Source organism: Schistocerca cancellata, chromosome 1 (assembly GCF_023864275.1).
Source record: "Schistocerca cancellata isolate TAMUIC-IGC-003103 chromosome 1, iqSchCanc2.1, whole genome shotgun sequence".
Classification (NCBI taxonomy): Eukaryota; Metazoa; Arthropoda; class Insecta; order Orthoptera; family Acrididae; genus Schistocerca; species Schistocerca cancellata.
The window spans coordinates 612,277,682-612,301,166 of NC_064626.1; the positions used below are offsets into that span (position 1 = coordinate 612,277,682).

A 23,485-nucleotide genomic window follows, 5' to 3' on the forward strand; every position below is an offset into this window, starting at 1 on the left:
CTCGTCCACCCATACGAAAACTACGCGATTTCAAGGCTGGGCATAGTGGTTCTGACCTTCATCGCAGAGGCGACAAAAGAAGAGGTGAAATGTGTCTAAGAAGGGATATAACGACCTTCCCACCATATGATATGTCCAGAGTGGGGTTGTCTGAAATTGTGGTGAAATTTGGTGCCAATGTAACATCATTAACCCACCTCACATGTATCTTGAGCTCTTCCCTTTTTTCGCAAGTGTCGACACCTTGCTGTTACAATCGTCGGCGAGGCTGAAAGTGACTTTACAGGGCGTCCCGCTTTTGCACCATTACAGAGAAAGGTTGTAGGCTCCTCTGAGCCAAATTAAAAACTTCTTCGTTGCAGTGGGAGACAATTAAGGCGTTTCCAAAAAGTGATCCTATAATTATGTTGTGCAGTATGTATATAAGATAAGGAATTATCAGGAATACAGTGCAACAACACAACAGAACTGAGAAGACACATTAACATCCGTACAGAGTAGCTTTACGTTTCCAACTCACTAACACAATCTTTTTATAACTCTGACTGTCTTGTACTACTATTTTTGAATTAGCTGTTTGAAATTTCCATATTGAATATTCTCAAATGCAGTGTATTTCATTGTTCAATTCCAGCACTTTTGGAGTGTTCCAGCTAAGGCCTTGTGAATTTTAAAATTTTCCCAGTGAAATGAATGTTCAAAGAAATTTTGGTTTTAACTACACTATTTGCAATAAGTTTCAGGTAGGGATCATTGCTTTGTTTCCGTACGCTCTTTCCTCAACCTATTTGATATTCAACCACGAATATTATGAGAGGGTTACGGGGTGGCCATGGGTTGCGCTATGCTCCCCCTCGGTGGCCAACCCAATTACAGAGGACTTTAGGAGAGCGAGTGCTTGGATCGGCGGCCCTGGTTCAAATGGCTCTGAGCACTATAGGACTTAAGATCTATGGTCATCAGTCCCCTAGCACTTAGAACTACTTAAACCTAACTAACCTAAGGACATCACACAACACCCAGTCATCACGAGGCAGAGAAAATCCCTGACCCCGCCGGGAATCGAACCCGGGAACCCGGGCGTGGGAAGCGAGAACCACGAGCTGCGGACCGGCGGCCCTGGAACCAGTTTTATTTTCGAGGTACGTACGGCAGCGATTCTTTCATATCGTGGCGTTAAGGAGAATATAATGGCGTTTTTACAACACTGTAGGTTCTTTCATAAAAACTTCTGGTTCACTACGGGAACAGAGACAGATGCGTGTCTACCTTCCCAGGATATTTTGGTTAGGAGGAAGAATGATGATTGATCCTTTGGGACATACAGTTTATCTTAAGCCACTGACGCCGATTTGTGTTTACAATCGTCGAGTTGTCATCATCCATTGCACTTGCACAAAGAGCTCACACTGTCTCAGCTCCAGATAGTTTGACTAAAGAATTCGCCTACTTAAAGACAGTGTTCAGGGAAATTTATATTCTGCTCAGCAGATTAACAGGACACCATCAGTTAAACCAGTGAACCAGGAAGTGAAAGGAGAGCACTCTGACAAAATCTCTAGCTTTTCTTCCCTTTGTTGAAAAGATACCAAGAATCCTGCGTAAATTACAGGGAAAAGTGATTTTCTGCTCGCTGTCTAAGATTGTAGAACTTCTGGGATCGCTGAAGAACAATTTGTTATTGCGGAAGGCTGGAATTTACGAAATATCTTGCCAATGTGCTACGGCCTACAGACCATGTGCACCATGGAAGGTTGCTGCACCGAACATGAACGCTGCACTCGCCTTTTGCAAGCAAGTCTGCTATTGCCGAACATTTATGTCTGAGGTATCCACGGGTTTTGCCTGAGAGCACAGCCACCCACATTACAAGCATGGTCTGCAAGATGCCCGGGTCCCGTCTCCTCAGGAGACACTCTCTCGGCAGATCCGGACAACAGTAACGGCGGGCTCGGCGTATCAACCGTAACAAGCAGGATTGTGTCCGGAACACGCTGGAACTCCAGCTGTCACCATGGAAACCATGCACCGCTAACTTCACCACGAGAGGTGCCGCCTTCGAGGCCAGCGGCGTGCACATTCCAGACAAGAGCGCCGCAATCGGAAGCACTACTTTGCCTCTGAGACTCGTGTACCATCGAAGCATCGAGCGGATGTCACTCTGCCGGCTGTGTGTTTAGGACTGAGCCCTGCCGCTTTGCACCGGTTCCGTCAGCTGAGGAATTCTGAAGCAGAGCGACCACCAGGATACACACCACACGATTCCAGCAGCAGTCCGATCTGGAGGATACTGCACCAGAGCCACTACTAGCAGCCAGCCATCGCTCAGGAAACTTCGCCTCCTCCAACTCGGTCCCCCGCGGACTCTGTGCTCCGAGATTAGTATTCTTGTGTGCAACTTAGACCGCCAACAGCGCCCAGTAGTTGCCGTCGCTATAATACCGAACAGAATTTGACTTTTCAACACTTCCTGAAAAAGGTGCCAGTACTAATTCAACGTAAGACTTATTACCTCTGTCGTAAACTAGTTTAGTGACTCCCAGCATTGTGATTATTTCTGGGGAACTGTTTCAAGTCAGAGACAAAATATCCTTTACTGTTAATCAGTCATTAATTTGTGATTGAGTCCAGACGGCACACTGAGTCAATGCTGAACAAGATTGCTTGTATTTTTGCATTTTTGTGTAGAATGAAAATAATTACTAGGACCTAGGACAATCAGTTATTGAGTGTGTGCTACCATGTAGGAGCATCACTATTTCCACCAGACATTCAATGGAGTTTGATAAAACAATAATTTTGGTCACAGTAACATCCTTCTGGAGTCTATTATTCAGGGATCCTTAGAAATACACATGCCAAAAATCTGCTGAAACATGGTAGTGGCAGTTATATAATGAACGGGACCCTATCGTCTCCCAGGTCATCATATATTTTATTTCTTAAGTCAACGTCCCTTTTTCACAACACATACTAATAGTACTGAGATGAATGACATATCTTTAGAAAGATTTTTTGCCGGCTTTTGACACTGCATACAGATTTTGCGCTAAAACCTACTATTGTGCAAAAGTTTTACATGAATTCGGCTATTAACTATTACTCGCAAAAGTACATCATCGACGCCCAGCTTCACACCTGTATTTTACGAAGCTAACTTACTGACCACGAGTAAGACTCGCTTTTCTTATTATCTTATTACAAATACATTTTGTTCCTTTTAAAGTACTTATTAACTGGATGATTTGTATACAGCATTGTCATAGACAATAACCGCGACCATTGTGATAGTCATGATCTCTGCCCATCGTACAAGTTGACTGTTCTAAACGAATACATTTTCCAAAACGACAAACATAATTATCATTGTCGCCTTCAATTGTGGTTTACCTATTGCTACTATGGCCTAACGTGCTTACTGTAACTGAAAATATTTGTGGAATTAAAGTTATATGTTATGTGGCCATACTGACAGCCCCAGTTCTCTGCCCATCGTACAAGCTGGGACAAACATTCAGAATGCAAAATGTATTGGACACCTGGAGAGGTACAAGGCTGTATTACAAATTCATGATTATTATTTCTCGTCGTTCGTTTCATTTTTAAAGATGTTTTCTCTTCATTCCCACAACTATCTTTGTGTCACCGACTACGCTTATTTCAAGTACTGTCATTATTTAAAACCATAAAATTGTGAAAGTTTCGCCCAAGTCCCCTGGTACGCTCTAATCAGAGACGAAGGGAATTCGCAGATGGCCGCAGAGAGCGACAACCCTGAAGACAATTGAATTCCGCAATGCCGCCAGTGATGGCACTACGCGTCCGGTGAGCTCAGTCTGCCACCACGATCTTGGCGCATGTGCGGAACACTGACAGTGCGCTAATAAACTGCGAAACGGGGGACGTCTTCTTCAGTCTTCGATGGCTCAACTAATAGTGACTGGCAGGTGCGCCTCTACCGGTGAAATTGTTTACCTCGTGCAATATCGAACTGCCTGAATCACGTAGCTACTGATAGCATTATGGAGTAGGGAATGCCTAGGAAGTTAATTTTAATAGGTTTCTTTTCCAATTCACTGCATTCTTGCAGCGTATTGTTTTTAATATCTTGTCTTCTATCCTATGTTTCATGCCAGAGATCTGATGATGGGGTTCTTACCAAAGGCGCCGTGAGAGGATAAGATAAATTTATTTTGGCGACCAAGACGAGTGTAGGTGGGGAGGCTGCTGGTACTTACGGTCCATGCCGGCGCCCTTGACCATGGCGTCTCGCGACAGCTCCTCCATGCGGAAGCGCAGCGCGTTCGCCTCCTGCTGCTGCCGCTCGTTGCGCTGCTGTAGCTCCGACAGCTGCTCTCGGAAGCGCGCCTCTTGGTTCAGCAAGGTCCTCCTGCACACACCAACACACACCTTAGTTGGCATATTTCGCTTTGTTGCTGTGTCTGAGACGTGAAGTTAGACTGCAGTCATACAAGTGAAACTTGTGTTAGTTGATGCTGTGTAGGAAATTGCTGACATAAAGAAAATAATTGCAGTACAACTCATTGCTTACAGTAACTGACAATCGTCAATATTTCAAACGCTTACGCATCAGTGTTGTTTTAATTTCTTAGTAAGTATTCTTTGTAGAGGACAAGGGGTGATTTTTAGGAAATATGTTGCGAAATTGTGATTTAGTGTGTTTCAGCGCGCGTTGCGCCAGCCTGACGGCAGACGGCGGACGAAGGCTGGCCGGCGCGTTATGCAGGTGACACAGTTTTGCAACGAGCGTCGGTATGTGTGTACGTTTTGCGCGGCAGCCATCAGAACGCAGCATTAGCAGAATTACGCAGGTGCGGGCCGCATGTGGTGCGGTTGTGTTAGCCAACTCATCGAGAACGTCCTAAAAAACACAGCGCCGCGTAACCGGCGGATTCAGCAGCAGTCTGCACTATTTAAGAGCATCAGAGGTGGGCGTCGGCATTCGGTTCGACCGACTGGGCGTTCGGTCGCTGTTACGTCGTCGTCATCAGTGACGCTGTCCCCGAGGACTGGCCGGCGGAGGGGCGTTGCCCGCTGCTGCACCGGCGACTCCCGGCGTCATCACGAGCCGCCGCGTCTGCAGGGGGCGAGGTGGGCTGGGCCTCGTGCCGCTGACCTCCTACCGCCTGCGCAGCCACTGACCGAGCACGGCGTCGCGTTCCCTGGACTGTGTGCATCAGCACGTCTCCACCACGACACGAGCGATGGGGCTGAGCTACCGGAAAATGTATTGGAAGAACCAACAATAAAGAGGAAGATTGCTAAAAACAGCCACCTTCTTCTACCCAGCCACACCCTACAACCCCAACCGTGTCACCCGCTCTGGTCATCCTATTACATCTTGCTTATCCTTCACTGATCCGCTTTTCGATGTAGTTCAAATCTGAAAAAAATGTCATCCAGTTTTCAATCGTGCAGAACCCTAACTAGACCCACAATTAGGGCAATATCAAAGCAGATTTCGGAAAAATATTCAGTTTTCAATCGTGCAGAACCCTAACTAGACCCACAATTAGGGCAATATCAAAGCAGATTTCGGAAAAATAAATAATGCAGCGGACAAAGCTGGAATCTAAAACTATTCTGCAAACAAAGACACAACAGTTAAACTTGGAGGTTTCAAGGAAGCGTACAATTTCACTGACAGAAAATCCCTCATAACTACTGTGGAAGAATTCGGATTAGACCCAAGAACTACAAACATTATCCAAGACACGTTAACAAAATACTAGGTCAGATTCTCTGAAGACATGCCCAGAAACTCTGAGATAAAACAGGTGTCAGGCTTTCCAACTTCACCCTGGAGAAGAAGTCTAGAATGTGGAGAAAATACGACACGACAGGCGTCAAATTGGGTAATCAACAAGACAACAATTGCGTCAGGTATCTGTAGGGCGCATACTTACCGAGAGGCAAAATCCTGGCAACGTGTGGCGCGCACTGACACAGGTAAGCAAATAGCAATGGCAGTGCGAGCTGAGCCACCGTATAGTTCAGGAGTGATTGCTGGATTCCGTTTCTGCGAGCCGCGGACCACGTGGGTCGAGATCCCCACCGACGCGTACGGAAGTTAGTTTGGCGCTTTCCACTCGTTTTCGCTTTCCCTTCGTCGCGTCCGCGAAATGCATGGCGCCCCACGATCGCGTAGGAAAGTTCGTTCGTTCCTAATATGTGTCCAGTGTTCTCCCCCGGTCAGGCGATAGGCTGACGCGCTCGCCACTGAGGACTGTACACTGATGAGCCACAACATTATAACCACCTGCTTGACAGCTTGTTCGTCCGTCTTTGGAGCGTAATACATCATTGATTCTGCGTATCAGGGATCCGACAGTTTCTTATTGTATTTGTGTTGGTATGTGGCATTAGATTTCTATGTACATGTCATATAATTCGCTTAAATAACGGGCCGTTGCCGGCCGCTGTGGCCGAGCGGTTCTAGGCGCTTCAGTCTGGAACCGCGCGACCGCTACGGCCGCAGGTTCGAATCCTGCTTCGGGCATGGATGGGTCTGATGTCCTTAGTTAGATTTAATTAGTTCTAAGTTCTAGGAGACTGATGACCTCAGATGTTAAGTCCCATAGTGCTCAGAGCCATTTGAACCATTTTTTGAACGGACCGCTGATTTGCGTTCGCGGTGATGGCGCTCGATACCGACGCAGATGGGTTCCATAGGATTTACGTCCGGCGAATTTGGTCGCCGAGACATCAACGCGAGCTCACTATATTGCTCCTCAGACCTGTCTGGCACGGTTCTGGTTCCTAGAAACGGAGCACTGTACTGCAGAAAGATGACATCGGCGTCGTTGAAGACCTCAGACATGAAGGGATGCAAGTGGTTGGCAGGTGTTAGCGTGTCTTCGATTACTACCACAGGTCCCATGCAAGCGCAGGAGAATGTCTCCCATAGCATAATAATGCTCCCACCAGCCTGCGTCCGTGACGCGCTGTGCGTTTCAAGCCGCTGTTCATCTCGATGACGGCGTTTGTGAAGACGACCATCGAACTAATGTAGCAAAAATGTGATTAAACCGAAGAGCCGACACTTTTCCATTCATCGACGGTCGAATCTCAACGGTCCCATGCCCACTGCAATCGGAATTGACGACGTCGTTTGGTCAACCTGTCAACACGTAGGGGTGGTCTGCTGCAGAGCTCCAAGTTCAACAATGTACCATGAAGAAGGCGCTATGAAATACTTGTACGTGCACCAGCATTGTGCTCTTTCGGCAGAGATGCCACAGATCACCTTCTATCCTCCTTTACAGAGCACACACGCCTCCGATCTGTGAAGAGTCGTGGACGTCCAACGATTTAGCCCTAGTAGTAGTTTCACTTTACTTCCACCTCTTTCCGTAGGTGCTCACGACAGTAGCACGTGAACATTCGACCAACTTCGCCTTCGTCGAGATACTCGTTCACAGGTTCTACGTAATAATAATCTGTGCTTTATCGAAGTCGCTTATCTCAATGGATTTCCCGATTTGCAGCTCATATTTTCGCTAGGGTGGTCCCCATCCGTGTCTGCTCTGCTTACATACTTTCGTTACTGTGTCAGGTGCTCGCAGGGCCACCAGGCTGCATCCATCGTCGTGGTGGCCAGTAGTCGTAATGTTTTGCCTGATCAGTGTATACCTTCCAGGACAGTGTTCGAGTGACTCTATTGTGCAAACACTTTATTGCGATCGCCAGATAACAGACGTTGCAATCAGATTTCGTTTGCGACAGTTGTTCATTTACTCTTTCGTGCAGAACAAATATTAGCGGCAAACGTGTATTTTATCAATTCCTGTCACCATAGCCTACATCCCGAACGTAGTGATTGGGTGCGACAGTAAAGCCGACTCACTGAACGACTAACATGGAAGCGGCGATAGCCACACGTTCCCGCTCCAACATCCATGCGGACTGCCTGGCATTCGCAGAGGACATTACCTTGATAACAGACAGCAGCAAATGCCAAAATCCAAACAGAAAACCTAACTGTGCAAGAAGGAAAAATCAATTTACAAATTTCTTTCTCGAAGACGAAATTTATAATAAACGTTAAACTTTGTCCATCGTAATTATTCATAAAGAAAAATAAAGTCACGAAAGTCGGCTCATTAAAATATTTAGGTGAGTGGTTAAGCATAAACAACGTTGAGGAGGACAGTCTTTATTTGGGGCAAAAATTCAGAAAGTGATCTCCAAGGACGAAAAAGAAAGGAAAAGAAAACAGCCTCATAACATCGAACAGCTACGGAAGCAAAGATCAGAACGTATGAAACGAATTTGGGAGAAGAGAAAGAAGAATACACGCAGCAAGAATGGAAGAATTAATTTAACGTGCTCTGTAAAAGTGCTATTCGAATAAATAATAATATCCACAAGTGTCAAAAATACAATAATTAGAGCTTAATTGTGCTTTTATGTTTTCCCCGCAAATTGGTGTCTCGTACAAGAACACGCGTCTGAAGTCCCATACAGGGCCACCATAATTCTGAATATGTGTGTAACAAAAGATTTTTAAAAGTGAGCACAAACAGTCTCGACCGCAAAAATATTTATTTCATGGTAACCGGTTTTGGTTACTGCTCAACAGCTGGCGTTCTTGGAGTTACAACAGCCGCTCCATTTACCGCCACTGCCTACCGTCATAGCATGAGGTCTGAAGATGGTCAAAAACTGACCGACACCGGTTACCACGAAATAAAGTTTTTTGCGGTCGAGACTGTTTGTGCTCATTTTTAAAGTACTTTTGCCAGATCATTGTTCTCCACAAGAAATGTTCTCAAAAATTAGTAACAAAAAATTGTTAGATATTTAACAATGCATATACCTTTTCTAGGATTTTGTTTATGTTGATAGAATTTCACACTAAAGGCAGCGAATGTTTGGCGTATTAATAAGTCATTGAATATGAATGTATTGACGTTTTTAACAATGAAAGGAATTGTAAATCTAATGTAAACTTTTATTTGATAAGACTTCCCTTCTAGAGATGAAATAATCTGAAGAAGCTTGTGACTGGACTATCCAAGTATCAGTATCACTTTTACGAATAACAGAACTATGATCAGTTACGGTTTGAGATTATATGGAATTAAATATTTAGGTTTTCTAACCTAGTCGTCTCCTACAAAAAATCGAAGCGAATCAAAACAAAGTAAAAAAAAACGTAGTTTATAATTCTATCATACAAAAACTAAAATAATTAGTTCTGGAAGGATGCAGTCTTAGTTGAATTCCACAAAAAAATTTTGAAACGATCGTTGCAAAGCGCTGTCTGATGACGGTAGCCCTGCGTGAAAGAGACCTTAATTGGTAATACTGCTACAAAGTCTTTTGCAAAGGATACATCAAAGGCGACAGAACTACCTCGTTCACATAATTTCTGTAAGGAACAGAAATTTCCTGAAGGGACTCCCCGTCTGAAACGGTTTTTCATACTTCCGCATACTTTCAGTCTCCTTCATATCTGTCGCTCTTATAAATGATTTTCTGTGAAACCGGATTGTCGTAGGTGAGGGTATAAGTCACTGAACTATACTCTACAATAAATCCAGCATCAAATAGACAGGTTTTCTAACCTAGCCGTTCCTAAAAAAAGCGGTTTGCCAGAGGTGAGGGTAAGAAGTCACTAAACTACATTCTATACTAAATTCACTATAGCCTGCCAACAATGGGAGGACAAGTAGTTAACCAGTCAGTCACTTACTTAAATTCATCCTCTTATTTCACCAGATTTGAGCTATATGTAGAAATAAGCCCATTTCACACAAAATAACCTTAACAGTATGCAAGGAAGGGATAGTGTCAATGATCTCTCGCGAAAATAATAAATTTTATGGAAACTTAGTTCATGACATCTAATCTTCTGACACCTAAAAACTTGATTAATTTTAATGTTATGAATAAAGATATAATTATTTTACATTTTTCGTACAGTTTATACTACGTAGCAATTGGATGTGGCTGACCGAACGGGTCAACAATCCATTGAAAAACTTCATCCAGATCCCTTTTCGAATACTGAGGCAAAATTCTACCATTGTGTAAATGCCAAGAAAGTGTTACAACAAGGTTAGACTACCTTATTCACACACATGTAAACAACTAATCTATCGTTAATTTATTTACACGAGTATGGATTTAGCGCTAGATCTGCCAAATAGTGCAAATGGGAACTCTGCAGATGAAAATTCAATCACAAAAACGAAGTACTTCTCTGGGATAGAACAGACCGACTCTTTATTAGACTAACATATCATTGTTTTGCTTCTCTTAGTAAACCTAGCCATTCTGCAGAGAAATTACTGTTCACAGTAAAGAGTGGATACAGATGAAGACAAGTCGAAGTTATTTTCATTCTCGTCAGTGAAAAGTGGGTACCGTGCAAGAACACCACACATTGGTGCACTGGACGATATTAGTGAGCAAATGGCTTTCACTTGCCTTCCTTTGATTTGTTACGAAATACCGAGCCAGTATCTGTATTATGTGTATGTGATCACAGATTGTACGGCGTACTGTTGTGTCTTGTGTTATTATCGACGAGGACAGAAGGAAAGGAACAAAAAGAATGAAAGTCGGTGGTGGCACATAGCCAACACTTCTCGAATAACACGAAGGGAGTCGCCGGTATTAACATGTCCATCCGACGGCAGGATCACCATCGACGAAGTTACATACCATTGTTATGAGACAATGTGGAGAGGTTTAGGATTTAAGTGAAGAGACTGGCACGTTTGAAGAACGCTTCTCCATTCCAACTCTTGCCAGCCATATTCCGCTGAGCACAATTTCTTCCACCACCAAACGACCTATGTTTGGATCGGTGGCACATATTAACGACCTGCGCCTATGGTGTTGAAGTATTAGTAGGAAAACAAAAAGACGTAGTTTGCGTCTCCAGTTGATAACTGTAACAGATCTGCTACAATTAGGCAAACTTATCTCACTTCTTACAAAGAGGAAAGGAGGAGGAGTAGAAGGAGAAGGAGGACGACAAAAGAAGAAGAGACAATGTAATTACCAGTTTAATTGCCAGAGCTGATTTCTTCTGAAAAATTGTGAAACGAGTACAATGTCTATCTCGGCCGCAGGATCGTTTATTCAAGTAGATGCTGAATTCCAGGGTTTCAGGAAATTCGCCATATTTCTTTTCCATCGTCAGAGTGCTAACACTACTAGTACAGTGGCTTCTTGGACGCTTTCTTGTATTCGATAAAAGCTCCCTACAAAATTTCTAATCAAGCATGTATCAGATTAATTCCAATGCAAAATCAGGGGAAGGTCACTGATGTCACATGAAAATATCAGTTGCATCCTGATCTAGATTGGTATGTCTGGACGAAGCTTTCTGGCAGAAATATAGATGGGTGACACAGATTAACCCCACGTAGGAGAGATCACTCCTACTTGGTGGAAGATAATAAAAATCGAACGTAATTAAAGTTCCTGAAATTTTGACGAAAACATTCCCAATGCGACAACAACAAATGACGATTCTGTTGATGTCATTCAAGGAAGGCATTCATAATTTCACAGGTTACCACTGGCGGAAAGATGACATCTGTCCTATCATTTCCTTAAATTATTCATAAGCTTCGGGGCGCCAGGTTTAAATCTCAAGTTTTGATTGTCCACTGAGAAAGATAAATAAAATTGTATAGTATCTAACGAAGTGACAGGGAGAGGCCAACAGGTAATGTGCAGTGGTACGCTAAAATATGTTGTCACATGTACGATATTATCTTTAGACGTGATTGAAAGAAAGGCTTTTCAGAACTAAAAATCTTTGTCGTGGTCCCTGTTACGTTTCGTTTTGACTGTTCTCGAAAATTTGGGCGTGGTTCCTCAGAATCTGGGGCTTATTTCTTACCTCTGCGATTGCAATAGGACTCGTGATGCGAATTTCAGACATTGCTGATGAGTGTTACAAGAAGAAAATCTGCGTAAGAGTGCGCACTTTTCTGGTACCAGCACGTGTTGTCTTAAAAATTGTTGTGGTTGTTAATTTTGTTTTACAGTGTGACAGACGAAGCGGAAACTTTTACCTAAAAGTGAGTAATTATTTTGGAAACTTGAAAAAATAGCTAAAATGACTGTTTCTTTTTTATTAGTGCATGTAGCATGTCGTTAATGTTTCGTGAGTAGGAATGGGGAGCAGAGAGGCTACTCGCAGTAGCACAGGTGGCTGGCTACGTACTTGTCTGCGTGCAGCGCGTGGTTCTCCTCGCGCAGCTGCTCTACGGCGGGATCGGGCCCCGTGGCCCTCCTCAGGAAGGAGAACATAGCAGTCACTACTAAACCACCAAGCGGCGTGGCGTTGCCCGAGGCTGGCCGCCTACTGCGCTCTGCGCTCGCGAGCCAACAAAGGCCGCCGGCCGGGATCTGGAGCGCGCTGCGCCAGCGCCATCTGTTGACGGCCACGAGCTACGCCGGCAAACACGCTCTTACGAGCGCTCAGTTGTTTTCAGCTGTAGACCATACATGATACGTATCTGTGGTTCAGCAGCGCTAAGTACTCTCCCCCCTTCTCATGGGGTCCAATTTGCTGAAGAAAATCGAATTTCGTGAACAGATCTTTGCTGTCGTGTTTTACATTTTAGGCCTGAATTGATTTCGCTGGCTTTTACGAGCATCTGTTGTTTCACTCGATTGTGCCTGCAATTCAGCTATTCCGAATTCGTGAGCACGTGCCTGACGTCTAAATCCTAAATTCTACAAATCCATTGTCAGCGTAGAAAAATGTGCACTCCTCCTTGTCCTGACATCCGCGTACTCTCTCCCACTCACATGCTATACCGACTCATCCTTTCGTACCCAGTACACCACTCTCTAATCACCAGCCAATGCACTGCACTATGCCACTACACTCATATCCCATCTTCCATGCAACATCATGCCTAGTCTGGCCTCTGCCAAATGGAATCGAACCCCACTAGCCAACAATGAAATTCATCTGGGGATATAACTTTACTTCCAGCCTTGGTCAACAACGCTCCACGTCACCCTCATCCCCAATACCCAACAATAAAATCTGTCCTGTAAAATACACTTTCATTCAGCCCTTTTCAACAATACTCCATCTCACCACATCCTCCCGTTTCCTCCCTCCTTCTTCTTACTCTTCAGTAACTGTTAGTTGTTTCTTGCGATTCCTCACGGATCAGTTGTAGTACACATCATCTCACCTCCATCATGAACATGAACATTTTAATGCACCATCAGCAACGCCATTACGTAGCTGCATCCACAGGATATTTAATTATGTTTTTAGAAACAGATTTTTTTCAGCTGTTTCATATAATTAAAACTTATATTAAGCACATAAAAAAATTGGTTGAGGAGCAGTTTTATCCATCGCCAGCTCACCTCATCACGGGGAGTTAAAATAACGATAAAGCAAAAAGAATCGTCAGCACAGTGAAGCGAGAACATCAGCACCTTCGTAAATTTTCTATAAGAGCCATTACATTCCTTATGAATGTCAGTGAACTCTTAGCGAGGAGGAACAGAATATTTGTTCGAGAAAAGATGTTTAAAAATGTTATCCAAACTAATTAATTAATGCAAAACATTTTTACCACCTCAACCTAGATCACGCACATCATGGAAAAAATACGAAGTGATCACCGATGGAACATTATTCTGCTCCATGGCAATAAACATTTCTAGTCCTGCGCACAGAATCAGTAGTTGTTTTTCACCGGCCTTCGTTGAGTAACACGGCATTTATACCTAAATTGAGACTGAGCTTATGAGTTTACAAATTAGTCAGCTACATAGGATACAAGGTTGTTACCAAATACTGCCATTTTGTTAATTTACGAATTATACAACGAAGAGCCAAACTGGTGCACCTGCCTAATATTGTGTAGGGACCTCGCGAGCACGCAGAAGTATCGCAACACGACGTGGCATGAACTCGACTTATGTCTGAAGTAATGTTGGAGGGAATTGACACAATGAATCACTCAGGGCTCTCCATAAATCCGTAAGAGTATGAGGGGGTGGAGACCTCTTCTGAACAGCTAGTTGCAAGGCACCACACATATATTCAATGATGTTTAAACTCAGAAGGGTGTTCCTGGAGCCACTCTGTAGCAGTTCTGGACGTTTGGGGCGGCGCATTGTCCTGCTGGAATTGCCCAAGTCCGTCAGAATGCACATTGGACATGAATGGATGTGGGTGATCAGACAGGATGTTTACGTACGTGTCACTTGTCAGAGTCTTAGCTAGACGTATCAGGGGTCTCATATCACTCTAACTGCATACTCCCCACAACATTAGATGACCTCCACCAGCTTGAACAGTCCCCTGCTGACATGCAGGGTCCATGAATTCATGAGGTTGTCTCCATACCTATACACGTCCATCCGTTCGATACAATTTGAAACGAGACTCGTCCGACCAAGCAACGTGTTTCCAGTGATCAACAGTCTAATGTCGGTGGTGATGGGCCCAGGCGAGGCGTAAAGCCTCGTGTGGCGTAAAGCCTAAAGTGTCGTGCAGTCATCAAGGGTACACGAGTGCGCATTCGACAACGAAAGCCCATATCGACGATGTTTCGTTGAATGGTTCGCAAGCTGACACTTGTTGATGGCCCTGCGTTGAAACCTGCAGCAATTTGCGGAAGGGTTGCACTTCTGTCACGTTGAACGATTCTCTTCAGTCGTCGTTGGTCCCGTTCTCGCAGAATATTCTTCCGACCGCACTGATGTTGGAGATCTGATGTTTTACCGGATTCCTGATGTTCACAGTACACTCGTGAAATGGTCCAAGGGGGAAATCCCCACTTCATCGCATCCTCGGAGATGCTGTGTCCCATCGCTCGTGCACCAACTATAACACCGCGTCGAAATTCACTTAAATATTGATGACTTGCCATTGTAGCAGCTGTACCCGATCAAACAATTGCGTCAGACACTTGCTGTTTATAGGCGTTGCCTACCGCAGCGCTGAATTCTGCCTGTTTGCATATCTCTGTATTTGAATACACATGCCTGTACCAGTTTCTTTGGCGCTTCAGTGTATATCAGCTATCAGCATTTGTGCACCACTTCCCACCCAATAAAGGTAAAATGTGCTGGTTTTCAATTAATTATAGGAAATAAACAATTTCCTGGTGAGTCCAATACTTTCCTTCTGTGCCGTGAATTGGCGATTCACACCACAATTGAAGTCTTGTCCCGCCTAGCAGTTTTGTCACCGCTGGAAATGCGTCACGCCAGGACATTTATGTGCGGATTTACAAAATAGCGAGTTCAGCACCACGACGATGTTATGAGTGGCTGTAAGGGACAGCGGAGAGTGTCTGGCCTGGGACTAGGAAGCAGAAACAACTTCGATCCGGAGCCATGGGCAGCAGTAGCATGAGGGAAGTTTTCGTACAACGCCGGGTCATGGATGGCGCACCGGTTGGTCTTCCGTCGCGAAATGGCTGATTCAGGGAGATGGCCAACGAGCATTGGCGGTTGGGAAGACGGGGCGTTTTGCTGCTGGCAGCCGGAATAAAGGCATCACGTATATGGAGGACGTCGAGCCTGATGTCGTCATTGAAATTGGAAGCTAGTGGAGGCATGGACATCGCGCAGAGAGCCAGCTAAGAAGTGCAACAAGCGGGCAACATAGTTTTGGGGTCTGATTTGTCGGCTCCAAAAGACTTAATTTTAGATATTGTCTCCTGAATCTTGTTATTTTATATTTCTTGTCATTCCTTCCACCTTGTATTGTTATTATTGGTATGGTTGTCTATTGTTTCGTCTTCTTCTTTTTATTGAAAAGCTAAAATTATTTTGAATGGCTGGAATTTTACCGTTTGGCGTGTTATGTTAGATACTAAGTTAATGCGTACGTGTGGACTGAGCGCTGAACATTTTCCTCGTATTTTGCTTCTTTTACTCGTGTGCCCTGGTTCATTGAATTCTGTTGTTAATAAATGTGTTTAAAGTTTATTAAGAATTTACGCCCACACAACCCCCCCCCCCCCCCCCTCCAGCGCTTTGATGGTGAGAAATTAAATCCGTCGTGTTCGCACGACCAACTATAAGCAGTATTGGGAAAAAAGTTTACAGAAAACCGGGCAGGGTAGTCCCATGTTCTGTGTATGGAGGAGTAGCATGTTCAACAACGAATCTAAGAAGTTAAATGTTAAAATACGACGCTTATTCATATTATGGAAAATTGTTGACAATACGTCCCAAAACCAGAATGCGCACGTGTGCCAAACAGCAGTTGCTGCTGCAGCAATGTTGCGCGCACCTTGAGGAGCATACCCGGAAGCGCATTCTGTGCAATCAGCTACGCGGCTCGGCGGCCATTTCGTACAGATATTCAAATTACGGAAACTGCAACAAACTTTACAATAACTAGAGGCACTGAATACTCATTGCACGGACAATGTTGTCTCACATACAGCGCAGCCCACAAAACGTTTTCTCCAGGCCGGTAATTGACGTACATGTTTTCTGAGTAGGGTACCGCGGCATAATGGAAAAGAACTATGCTGGGAAATCAAAGTTACGGCCACTGTTACAGCGTCCTTCTTTTGAGTATACTGGTGTGTCTTTGCTGTGCAGAGACACTTACATTTTGTTGTTACTGCATGACAGTACGTAACAATGTAAAAGATTGTTTTTATGACTGGTCATTTGAGGCGGTAAGAGCTGGAACTTTACACACATGACCTCAGAAGACTGCATACAACGTTCCTGGCCAATGGTTACACCCATACATCGATCTAAACACCCATGGCAACAAGCAAAAGAAAGCAAGATAGGCCTTGCTTGATTTAATGATTCTATTAACCCACCTAAAACTTGTAAAAATCGGCTAAAGGATTACAGAATTAGAGATCAATTTTTAAAATAGAGCTGGAGTGACTGGATCCGATACAGATTATCACCGCTACTCATTTTATGAAGGATGGGTCTCGACACCTCACGGCATCTATACTTTTCTTACGATACTGCTCATTAGTAAAACAAATCACATGAATCACTTTTTTTGTGTCATCAGCCTACTCACTGGTTTGATGCCCCCCCTCTCCCCCCCCCCCCCCCACGAATTCGAATTCCTTTCCTGTGCCAACCACTTCATCTCTTCATTTCAGAATTAGCAGTTCTCAATTATTTGCTAGATGTATTCCAATCTCTGTCTTCTTTTACTGTTTTTACCGTCGACAGCTAACTCACTCTAGTACTATGGAAGTTATTCCCTGATGTCTTAAGTGATGTCCTATCATTCTGTCCCTCCTTCTTATCAGTGTTTTCCCTATGTTCGCTTCCTCGCCGATTCTGTAAAGAACCTTCTCATTCCTTACGTAGCTTTCAACGTTCTTCTGTAGCGACACATCTCAAAGACTTCGATTCTCTTCTGTTTCGGTTTTCTCACAGTTCACGTCTCACTACTATGCAATACTGTGTTCCAAACGTACATTCCCAGAAATTTCTTCCTCGAATTAAGACCTATGTTTGATACCAGCAGTCTTCTCTTAGCGAGGAATGCCCCTTTTGCCAGTGGTAGTATACTTTTTCAGTCCGTCCGTCGGGGGCTATTTTGCGCCTAGGTAGCAGAATCCGTTAACTTCATATAATTCGTGATCACCAGTTCTGATGTTAAGTTTCTCACTGTTCTCATTTCTGCTACTTCTCATTACTTTTGTCTTTCTTCTATTTACTCTCAGTCCATATTCTGTACTCACTACACTCTTCATTCCATTCAACACATCCTGTAATTCTTCTTTACTTTAGCTAGAAATTACAATTACGAACAATGTAAACTGGAACGATCGCATGGATAAAATTGTGTGGAAAGCAAACCAAACAAAGACTTCGTTTTATTAGCAGAACACTTAAATGCTACAACAGATCTACTAAAGAGGACGCCCACACTATGCTTGTCTATTCTTCGCTGTAGTATTGCTGTACGGTATGGGACCCTTACCGGATGTTACTGAGGCAGGACAAAATGGTTCAAATGGCTCTGAGCACTATGGGACTTAACATCTGAGGTCATCAGTTCCCTAGAACTTAGAACTACTTAAACCTAACTAACCTAAGAACATCACACACCTGCGACCGTAGCGTGAGGCAGGACATCGAAAAAGTTAAAAGAAGAGTGAGACGTTTCGTACTATCGCGAAATCAGGGGGAGAGCGTCACGAATACGATAAGCGAGTTGCGGTGGTAACCATTAAAAGAAACGCGCTTTTCGTTGCAGCGAGACCTTTTCATGACTTTTCAATCACCAGTTTTTTCCTCTGAATGCAAAAATATTTTACTGTCTCCACCCTACGTAGGAAGAAATGATATCACAATAAAATAAGAGAAATCATAGCCCGCAGTGAGAGATTTGAGCGTTCATTTTTCTCGCGCTGTTCTAAAATGGGGCGGTAGAGAATGGATTCTTACATGTGATTTGCAGGGTAGTCATGTAAGTGTAGATGTAAATATAAAAATCGGTACTTTCCATTCGATACTATGTCCATAGTTGTATGGATTCTATGTGGTAATGTTTGAATGGATCACTGGGGAGCCACGGGCAATTATTTCGACAACGTGCTGACGGACTGCCGCCGCTATCCTGGAGAAGGTTCTCCGTGCAGTTCTCTGTCTTGTTGTTTGAGTTCTGCTGTGCTCCAGTCTCCCGGCATCAAAGCCTTCCAGGTAGTGTTGCAGCAATCCATTCGAGCACCTGCTGATAACAAGTTTTTTTTTGCCAAAGTACTGTGCATGTCGTCACGACGATCCTGCTGCCCGCTCGAGAACTCTTCTTCGAGAAAATACGTCGACGAAAATAGCAGAATCACACTTTTCAATCCTGCCGTAAACTGGGATGAATACCGTACCCCAGTAAGAACGCATTTTCTGCAGCTAGCGTTTGGCATACATCCAAAAATTTTCAGTTAAAGTATTTGGCGTTTCACTTCGGTGCTAAAATTGTACCTGTTTTGTGGAAGGAGATTCTCGTACTGTTGAGGAATCATCGGCATATAAGCAGAGTCCAAGAAAAATTGGAAAGGGAATTAAAACTCGGGGTGAAGAAACAAAAATTTTGAGGAAAGCCTGTACGCAGGCCAACTACAGCTGTGGCTAATCGTCTTGGGTATTAAGAAGCCGCAACCGGTTTCGTGGCACTGAAAACCACATCCTCAGGTGGCATTTGCAGAACAATGAATCATGAAAGAGTAACAGACCATAGAATACCCATTATAACGAAAAAATTAACGAACTTTTATAACCATGTAAAACAAAGAAAATTGTACTCATATAGCTAAGTCATAAGAGCTAAGTAGTACTGAACATGGAACCAACATTCGTTGTCTGACCAAACTAATAAAGCAGCTAAACGGCGGTACGTCAATGAATCAAGAGTAGCCGGATGTACGGATCCAAGTCCAAAATGGTCGGCGGAGCCTAAACAAATTACATGATTATAATCCTCTGGCGACACGCATATACAGTACATATAAAGACCTGATAAGCGGCTAATTTAAAGGTCAGAGGGGGAGCTTATAGCGATGTAGTGCAATAGCCAAAAAAAACTGGAAAATGTGTGTCAAGCGAGTGGCTTATTAATAGAAAAGGAGATGTACATAAAACAAACACATACCTCAACTGCAGTCTATGAGCGTTCCCGGAACATGGAACGCGAGCATGTACTGTGAAAATACTGACATCGCGAAAGTATTTTTAATTTCTTTTTCATCTCAATGGGTATTTTGTGGTCTGATACTTAATCATAATTAGTTGTTCTGCAGGTACAAGGTGACAATTATTGAACTATATGAAAAGAACGTAAATTAGTTACAAACTACGGCGTGCACACACTTTATTCAACATGTAAACGTCACTACAGATATTCGTATTTAGGTTATGAAATGTTAGATATGCCTGCCATCATTGCCGCTGATGTGGCGCACACGAATACCGAAATTCTGCATGACCCGCTGAATTTTGGGAACATCGATGCTGTCGATGACTTCGTGAATGGCTATTTTTAGCTGAGCCCCACAAAGAGGAGTCGCATGTGTTGAGATCCGGAGAATATTCCGACTAATCGAGGCCCATGTCAGTGGCCTCTGGGTATCCTAGAGCCAGAATGCGGTCCCCAAAATGCTCCTGCAAGACGTCAAACACTCTCATGCTTGGATGGGGTCGAGCTCCGTTTGCATGAACCATATCTTGTTGAAATCGGGGTCACATGGATAATGAGGATGAATCCATTTTCCAAAACCTTCAAGTACCGCTCGGTAGTCAACGTGCCATCAAGGAATATCGCACCGATTATTCTGTGACTGGACACTGCACACCACACAGTCACTTGTTGAGGATGAAGAGACTTATCTATCGCGAAATGCTGATTCTCAGTCCCCTAAACACACCAAATTTTGGTCATTGACGAACCCATCCCAATGAAAGTGGGCTTCGTCGCTAAATCAAAGCATGAATGCGCACACTAATTCCCATCGTGTCCCACGGCCAACTGTGCAGTTTGAACTTCCTAACGCAAACCGTTCAGACGTTATGATGATTTTGTTTCATACAGTTCAATAATTGTCACCCTGTATAACCTGAGGATGTGGTTTTTAGTGCAACATAATCCGTTGTGATCTTGTAATAAAAAGATTAAACACAGCTGAAGCGGCTTATGAATCCCCAAGACAAAAAATAATTGAGGTTTGCCAGTGACAGTAATTCTGTAAGAGACAGCCGCACGGGATTAGCCGAGGAGTCTAGGGCGCTGCAGTCATGGACTGTGCGGCTGATCCCGGCGGAGGTTCGAGTCCTCCCTCGGGCATGGGCGTGTGTGTTTGTCCTTAGGATAATTTAGGTTAAATAGTGTGTAAGCTTAGGGACTGATGACCTTAGCAGTTAAGTCCCATAAGATTTCACACACATTTGAACATTTTTTGTAAGAGACAGCAAAGAACTTGGCACAGCGGAAGGCCATATGATGTAGTCGAATTAAGTCAGGCGATGCGGAGAGAAATAGATTAGGAAACTAGACACTAAATGTAGTGGATGAGTTTTGCTGTTTGGGCAGCAAAATAACTGATGACAGCTGAAGTGAGAGGATACAAAATGCAGACTGGCAATAAAAAGGAAATCATTACTGAAAAAGAGGAATTAATGGAAAAGTGTTAGGAAGAAATGTTTTCCGAAGTTATCTGAGTGCAGCCTTGTAGACAAGCAGCAGATGATAAGCAGCTCAAACAAGATGAGAATAGACACTTTTGAAACGTGGTGCTACAGAATGACGCTGAGGAGGCCCTGAATGGAATTGGAGAGGACAAACTTTGTGGCAGAACTTGGCTCAGAGGAGAAGTGGGTGACATGACACATCCTGAGGCATCAACTACCAGGAATCTAGAAGTGAAGGGAAGAGTGGGGGTGGGGATGAAGAGGATATTGTAGAGAGAGCAAGGAGTGGATACAATACAGGTTCAAATGGTTGTAGGTTTTAGTAGTTATTCGGAGATGAAGAGGCTTGCACAGATAGACTAGTCTGGAGAGCTCCATCAAACCAGTGTTCGGACTGAAGACGACAATAACAGAAATACATTACATTTCGTGACGAAACGAAGCGTAACTAACTAGAGACCGTCCAAAAGAAACGCCGTTCCGAAATAAAAAGCTTCGTAGAAAGCGGCGTATTGCAACTTCGACGAAGACGCCACAGATTTGCGCAGTGAACGTCAACCCACGAGTGAGCGGCGCGCTGACAGGTATAGGCGCGTGATTCAGGGTGGCAGCAGGCGGTGGCAGGCCGAGGTGAGCAGAGGAGAGGCCGTCTTTTGTCTGCCAGCGCCTGGACGGCTGCCACGCGGTCCGCGGTCGCTGCCCGACATCTGTTTGTACCCACTCCACTGGCGCGGCGCGCGTTATTGGCATTGCCAGTATTCACGACGTACGTGGCCGGAAAAACAACACCGCTCCATTGAGTCACTACTGGGAACGTTTCGCAGTTATTTGTGTGCTAGTCATATAAATCTAACGGAAAACACTTGATGTAGACGCCACTTGAGGGGGGTCACAAAAGTTTCATTGGAAACACCCAGAGCCCCGTGGCGTCCCTTCAGTGATGCCGCTTTTTCCATGACACTAAAAGTTGTTTCAGCTCAGTGGATCCACTAGAATTTTCCTACCTTCGACCAGCTAGACTCTATATGGGTAGAGAGTGGACAATGTCGCCCCTGAAGGGGTTGAAAGAACTCAGGACGCCATCTTTTCAGGGACGTTCATATGATTACTTAAAAGGTAGTGGAGTGGGAGGAGCTAAGGAAAATCCCTAACTCGCTGAAGGCTACGATTTAACTGAAGGATGGGGACGGGGGGCGGGGAGGGGGGGGGTGAAAGGAAAAGGATTATTGATGTCAGCTGCATCGGGACGTTATGCGGAATCAGCGGTGACGAGTGAAAATGTGTGCCGGACTAGGAATGGAACAGAGGATTTCCTGCTTGTGTATTGGATTGTGTATTTGAAACTTAGAAACGACGCAGAGACTTCATCTCGCCATAGCCTTCGGTGGTTCACAACACCACAACAGGCCACAGCTGTCACCCACCTCACCGCCGCCCCACATCGAACCCTGAGTTATTGTGCGGTTCGGCTCCCAGTGGACCCCCCTCCCCCCTGCCCCCCCCCCCCCCAAGAAGTCTCATACCAGATGAGTCTAACCCCAAATGTTTGCGTGGTAGAGTAATTATGGCGTACGCGTATGTGGAGACAGTGTTTGCGCAGCAATCGCCGACACATTGTAACTGAGGCGGAATAAGAGAAACCAGTCCGCATTCGCCAGGGTTCAAAAATGGTTCAAATGGCTCTGAGCACTATGGGACTTAACATCTTAGGTCATCAGTCCCCTAGATCTTAGAACTACTTAAACCTAACTAACCTAAGGACATCACACAACACCCAGCCATCACGAGGCAGAGAAAATCCCTGACCCCGCCGGGAATCGAACCCGGGAACCCGGGCGTGGGAAGCGAGAACGCTACCGCACGACCACGAGATGCGGGCCATTCGCCGGGGAGGTGGGAAAACCGACTCAAAAAAATATCCATACACTGGCCGGCGCACCGGACCTCGACACTAACCCTTCAGGCGTATTCGTGCCGGGGACTGGTAGGCCTTCCCACCCGGGGAGCAGTGCGTTAGACTGCGCGGCTAGCCGGGCGGGCTATCGCCTGCTTACTGGGTAGCTCCGTTAAGGGGCTCCGGAAAGGCTCAAAATCATGAAAAGTTCAATTTTTACTTTTTTGCGTTTTCTGAATCTGCAGACTATTACCTTTTAATAGATATATAATTTATTCAATTCCGAAGACTACAACTATTTTTAAATTGTTCTTGAAATGTGTTCTACATGGGCGTGACCCACTGTGGCGCTGTTAAACTGCTGTCAAATGGTGTTATTATTAACGTCCGTGTTCATAAGGTACATTTTAGTGATGTGAGATAAACTATGTGTTGTGG

General features: G+C 44.5%; 1 protein-coding gene across 6 annotated transcripts in view; it reads right to left on the reverse strand.

Annotated features, from left to right (window-relative positions):
• The window catches only part of LOC126182750 (golgin subfamily A member 6-like protein 22), a 352,202-nt gene that overhangs the window by 204,054 nt on the left and 124,663 nt on the right, over positions 1-23,485 (reverse strand). For all 6 annotated transcript variants that reach the window (XR_007536699.1, XM_049924877.1, XM_049924876.1 and 3 more), the window contains exon 2: positions 4,239-4,390. Coding sequence is in view for 5 of the 6 variants with exons in the window: in XM_049924877.1 (XP_049780834.1) it covers positions 4,239-4,390 (152 nt within the window). In the remaining variant the exon portion in view is untranslated. The remainder of the gene's footprint in view (positions 1-4,238; positions 4,391-23,485) is intronic.